General features: G+C 46.9%; 1 protein-coding gene across 1 annotated transcript in view; it reads left to right on the top strand.

Moving 5' to 3' along the window:
* The window catches only part of MYLK (myosin light chain kinase), a 181989-nt gene that overhangs the window by 172371 nt on the left and 3581 nt on the right, over positions 1–6037 (top strand). The window contains 2 exon segments of the mRNA XM_029939461.1: positions 2875–3004; positions 4411–4542. Of these exon segments, the coding sequence (XP_029795321.1) occupies positions 2875–3004; positions 4411–4542 (262 nt within the window).

Here is a 6037-nt window from a genome sequence, read left to right as displayed (position 1 = left end):
GGGGGCCAGTTCCCGCCACAGGAACCCAGCTTTGGCAACTGCCTTCAGACAAGAAAAAGACTTCCTCCAAACAAGGATGAACCTTGGGGAACTAAAACTTTCTTTCTTGGTGTTCTAAAAATTTCCAGAAGTCTTAGTAAAAAGCAGCTCAGAGGCATGAAACTGGAAGACTAGAACATACAGGTATATATTTCTTTCCCAGTTCTGAAAATTTCCCTACTGATTTTTTTTCATAAGTTAGTTCCCAAAGATTGAATTCTGATGGAGATGATTTAAAAAAATTTTTTTAAATATTTTATTTATTTTTGAGAGAGAGAGAGAGAGAAACAATGTGAGCAGGGGAGGGTGAGAGAGAGGGAGACACAGAATCTGAAGCAGGCTTCAGGCTCTGAGCTGTCAGCACAGTGCCCGATGTGGGGCTCAAACCCACGAACTGTGAGATCATGACCTGAGCCAAAGTCGGACGCTTAAATGACTGAGCCACCCAGGCACCCCCGGAGCTGATTTTAAATATTTTCTTACTAAGTGCTTCTTACTTTTCTCCCTGTCTTAGAAATTATATGCTGTATCACTCCATCTGATGGAAAATTTCCCCCTATATATAGCCTGCTTGTTTGTTAATGTGTATTTGCTCCCTTCTCTGAAATATTCTAACTCGTTTATCTGCCTTGTTCTGGTAACTTCATATTAGTCATTTTGTTTATGGAAGAGGAAAGACTTCCTTATTCCACACCTAAGACAGTCCTAATCAGTCACAATCTGGGCATTTGGCATTAGGGAGCCTGTGGGCTACACAGTCACACGTATCAATCCTAGTCTTTCTGCAAAAGACTAGAGCTATAGGGAGGTTTGAATCTTCTGGTCCAAGAACATGAGATGCACATAGGGGAACTGGTTTGCCCAGAGTCACACAGTAACATCCCTTTGTTGAGAACGAACTCTCTGAGTTGACAGACTCCTGGCCCAGGCAAACCAATCTGTGTTGGATAAAGGGAATCAAGACCCCCCAGAAGGGTTGGGTCTGACAGTTTGGAAATAGGCTGGTCTGATGTCAGCTCCACAGGGAGGGCCACCGTGGCTGGCACCTCCTGTTACCCGTTCCTGAGGTCAGGATCAGCTCCCACGGGAAGAGCTGGGTCTCTCCAGCTGGCACAACAAACAGATCAGTGATGCCACCAGTAACCTCCTCTCCCAGAAAAGCACGCAAGACTGCCAAGTGGGCTCAGTCCACAGGCACATTGCCTGCAAGGCCCCAGTGCCTCTGCACAGTTAAGTGGGTCATTGTCATTTCTCACCTTCTTCCCTCACCCACTGCATCACCTTCACTCGGGGCTTCCTGTGTTCTGTTCAGAGTGACCCAGCTTCACAACGGGGACAGAGGGCCAGGAACATTAGCACACCACAGTGATGTATGTATGCAAGAGGGTGGAAAGCCAGAGTTCAGAGCAGGAGTGAATGTCCACAGCGCATGAAAATAGTCTGCAACACGGATGGCGTGTGACACACAGAACAGTGACTGTGGTCATAGCAGATCTCCACTTAAATCTCTCTCTCTCTCTCTCTCTCTCTCACACACACACACACACACACACACACACACACACACACACACCATGATGAATCCTTAGTGCCCTGTAATTCTTCACTTTCAAAATAATCTTTTTCTGGAGATACACTGGCTTTCCAGATAGTCCAAAATTGTGAGGCTTTGTTTAAATACTTGAGCGCATGAAGTTAGTTCAGGAGGAAATAAATGGCTTTGCCAGGGCAGCTCATGGTCCAGATTGCTAGCCACTGGCCTATATACAGGCTATTTCTTTTCTCTCTAGCAGCCAGTCTGTGGTGACTTCTATACTCTGGACATACAGCATCTGGATGCCTAAGAAGATGCTTTGGGAGCAGGGGTGGAAAGAGTTGGTTATGCCTTAGTTTCTTACCTTGTCTTTCCACTGACCTTAGAAAAGGGGGGAGAGGAACTTCACTTAAAAAGACACAATTACGTATTATTGGGGATTTCCAGACCTAAATCCTGTGTTGGTAAAATTTTCACAATAGAAAGAAAATTTTCATCTCAAGTTCTGGCATCCTTTTCAGAAGAAAACCTCTCTTCTTCCATGGTTCCCCATCGCAGAAAGCAAAGCGTCACTGCTGTTCATTTCTTTGGGTACTTCATTTTGGTGGCTGGGTGTACATCAGGGAAGAGCACCCCTCCAGAACTGCACTGTGCATTCACAGACTTGCGCTGGGGCCAGCCAGAGTGTTTCTGGAAATCTCTTAAGTAGCTGAATCATAAACAGAACTAGTGAGACCTTGGAGATCATCTCGTCCAGCCCCCTCCTTATACAGAAAAGGAAACTGAAGCCCAGAGAGGTTAAGTGACTTGCCCAAGGTCAATGGAATGCTTTCCCTCCCCTCCCCCCTTTGCATCAGGACCTGTGGGATCCGTAGTAACTTTCTCTGGACCAATTAAAATCCTATCGCTACTATTGTTTTATGAGAAACAGCCCCACTGGGCCTCGTCAGCAATAAGTCTTTGGAGCTGTCTCAGCCTGCAGTTGCTTTATATAAACTATCCCTTTTATGGGAGTTGAAGCACAGTATGAAAAGGGTTTTTGTCTCATGTTGACCTTGTTTAGTCACATTAACGCACACATTGGTTCCAGGCCCCATTCCATTCTCCGAACATCTTCTGACACGCTGATAGTGCTGAGCAGAGCAAGGTCGGGCTCACTCCTCTGGCAGAGGCTCGGCACGGGGCAGGCCCTCGTTTCAGGGACGGCTGCTTCTCGGGGGCGAGGCTCTTCTCCCTGAGCCCCGCTGCCCAGCCGGAACCGGGGACAGCACCTGAGTCCAACGCCGGTGTCTATTTTCCAGAAAACGGGCAATGCTGTGAGAGCCATTGGAAGACTGTCCTCTATGGCTATGATCTCAGGGCTCAGTGGCAGAAAATCCTCAACAGGATCACCAACCAGCCCACTCAATGCAGAAAAATTAGAATCTGAAGGTAAGGAGCTCCAGGAACATTTGCTCTAGCCTGTTGGCAAGAAAAGAAGGGTTGAGGGATGGAGGGACGTTTTGAGGTTTTGAGGGGCTTGGGGGGTTTTTTGATAATATAAACTATAAGGATAAAGTTCAGAACTACTTTTAGGTTGCCCTACAATGACACTAAGTCTGCTAGTTACTCTTTAACAGTTCAACCTTAAGTGTCACTACTTTCAGAGGAAAGTTCTTTGTCTCATAGGACCAGGTGGCCTCCGCTGTTCTTTTCCCTCTATTTTACATAAGAATTAGCGAAGACTTCCTTAAAAGCCTCCTTTTTTCTCATTAGAAAGGTGAGATTTGTATATTGATAGGTAAACATAAAAGTCACATATAGTAGTATCTTTTTAAAAAATATCCTTCCATATTCTTATTGCCTTTGTGTTTTTCTTTTTTTAAAAAATGACCATATTCCTTTGGCCCTTGTCACAATGCTGAAACATGCTGTTTGAACAGGGTAGACTGCATGATGGGGCTCCTCCTGGAGACCAGTAGGGCTAGTTAGCTATTTGCACGCCGCCTTTGAGATGCTGCCCTGACCATCTCAGTGAAGGCTTCAGTCTCTTCCTGCTCCAGATGCATGCAGGGTCTGGGTCTTACCTTCTTGAGACGCCTCATTTGGCCAAAGACACCTACCTCCTCTGCCTCGTGTTTGTGGCATCCCAAGGTGAGAAGCTGGGTCTAGATCCCTCTTGTGCATAAAGGCAGGGTAATTGGCCAGGCTGCTTGCTGACTGCTCTGATGCAGCTGCGGGCAGAGTCTGCAACACGTGAGCCTGGTCCCTCCTGACCCTCGCTCCCCAGATGACCCAGCCTGACCGGAAGAGAGAGGGTAGAGGAGGCCCTCCAAGTCACAGCTTTTCCCTTGACCAATCCCAAATCCTGGTCTGTGGTCATACAACGTGAAGGCAGTGTGAGTGAGGAGAACAGAACTATCGGCAAGTCAGAGGCGTGTCCAGGACCCAGCTCCCTTTCCAAAGAGCAGGTGAAGGGCCTGCTGCTATAGGAGGGAGGCAGAGCGGGGACAGAGATCGGGACGGCTGGTGTGGCTTGTCCTTCTTAGATCCCCTCCACTGAATCCTGAGACAGCATGGAATGTAGCCAAAAACCCTTTTTGAAGATTATTTCCATTTTCAATGTGTCAACATAAGGGAAGCAGGGAGTTCAGACATTTCCGCAGTTTCACCGCGGTTCTCTCTTCTGCCAAAACCATGTGGCAGCAGGCCAACCTGTCCCCTGTACTTGCTTCAGTCCCCTAAGTCACATTATTTGCTGAATTACAGCAACTTAAAAAAAATCACCTTTTTTAAACCGGAGAAGAGGAGAGAACAGGGAATGAAGAACTGACTATTTTTCCCTCCCTGTCTCCTAGAAGATGTGTCCCAAGCCTTCCTTGAGGCCGTTGCTGAGGAAAAGCCCCATGTAAAACCCTATTTCTCTAAGACCATCCGTGATTTAGAAGTCGTGGAGGGAAGTGCTGCTAGATTTGATTGCAAGATTGAAGGTAAGTTGTAGCGGTTCTTCCCTTGACTTGGACCACAGAAGTGTGGTGTGGTGGGCGGGTGGGTCCTGCTGTGTGTGCCCCAGGGCAGAACATCCATTCTGGGCAACCAGGACGTGAGTGAGGATAACTGGGTCAGGAAGAGTTGGCCCACTGCCCACCCTCCACCTCCTGAGGGTCGGTGCCAGTCAGAGACCCTCCTAGGGCACCTCTGATATTCCACCTACTCAACCAACCACTGACATGAGTGGTTTATCATAGACCTATTTGGCTGTGGAACAGGCTTAATGAAATGAGCTTTCCAAGCTTCGGGGAAGTGTGTTGCAAGCTCATGGGAAGCATGTAAACTGCCCACAAGAAGCGTCAAGGGGAGGCTGGCAGGAGGAGGATGTGGATGGAGCCAGAGGCCCTTCTGCTCAGCTGCGGGCTGTGTGAACCCGGGTGGTGCTTTAACTGTTCTGAGCCTCCGGCCCTTACTTGAAGATGGTGTCTGATGCCTGAGTCGTTCTGGGGATGCTGGGAGAGGACATAGGTGAAAGGGGGAAACCTTTTACATCTGTTCAAGGTGTCCAGGAGTCAAGCGAAAGGGTGTGGGATTGCCAAGTGCACAGAGTGAGCACACAGTGTGACTTAATAATGCGGCGGCAGAATGGAGTTATCAGTGCTCAGTGGAACTCAAGGCATATCAGCGTAGCACCTGAGAAATTAGCAATGTTGGTGACACAAAGCATTTCAGTTTCCACAGACTGTAACATTCTAGAAAGATAAGGGCAAAAAAAGACAGGTTTTTTGCTTCAAGTCTGTGGCTACTACATGCCAACTAGAGTAGAGGGTTATCTCCTGTTTCAGTCTGACCAAATAAAGCACAGAAGTTCATTATTAAGCAACTTTCCTAAGGCTACATGGCACAGGTCACCAGTCAGAACAAATCATGCCTACTATGATTTAAGATTCTTCAGCAGTATGACTAAATAATGCCTTTTGGGTAAAGTAATCCAAAGTGAGGAATGAAAAACGTTTTCCCCCCCTGCATCATTATCTTCTCAAATTGCCTTATAAATGCGGAGCCTGTCATAATCTTTCTCTGTTCTCATTCAGTTAAAAAAAAGAGGTGCCCTGCCTTTGCTAGTGTGCGAGTGCAGGACGGGCTCTGCACGAGGCCCCGGCTTCTCCCCAGCACCACGCTGTCCTCGGTCTTCAGAAGTGCTTTTTCCTTTTTTTCCTTTTAAAAAATTATTACACCATAGCAGTTATTATCTTTGTACTATTTCCTTCATATCTGCATAACTTCAACCGGAGCACTGAGGAGGAATTAAAGCATATGGAGGCAGTTTTGATACAAACAAAATTCTACTTGAAAAGAATATTAGAATTCTTAAATTCTTTTTTTTTTTTAAGTTTATTTTGAGAGAGACAGAGAGAGTGGGCAAGGAAGGGGCAGAGAGAGAGGGAGAGAGAAAATCCCAAGCAGGCTCCGTGCTTTCAGCTTGGAGCCCAA

Source organism: Suricata suricatta, chromosome 5 (genome assembly GCF_006229205.1).
Source record: "Suricata suricatta isolate VVHF042 chromosome 5, meerkat_22Aug2017_6uvM2_HiC, whole genome shotgun sequence".
NCBI lineage: Eukaryota > Metazoa > Chordata > Mammalia > Carnivora > Herpestidae > Suricata > Suricata suricatta.
This window is presented reverse-complemented; position numbering and strand designations above follow the sequence as displayed.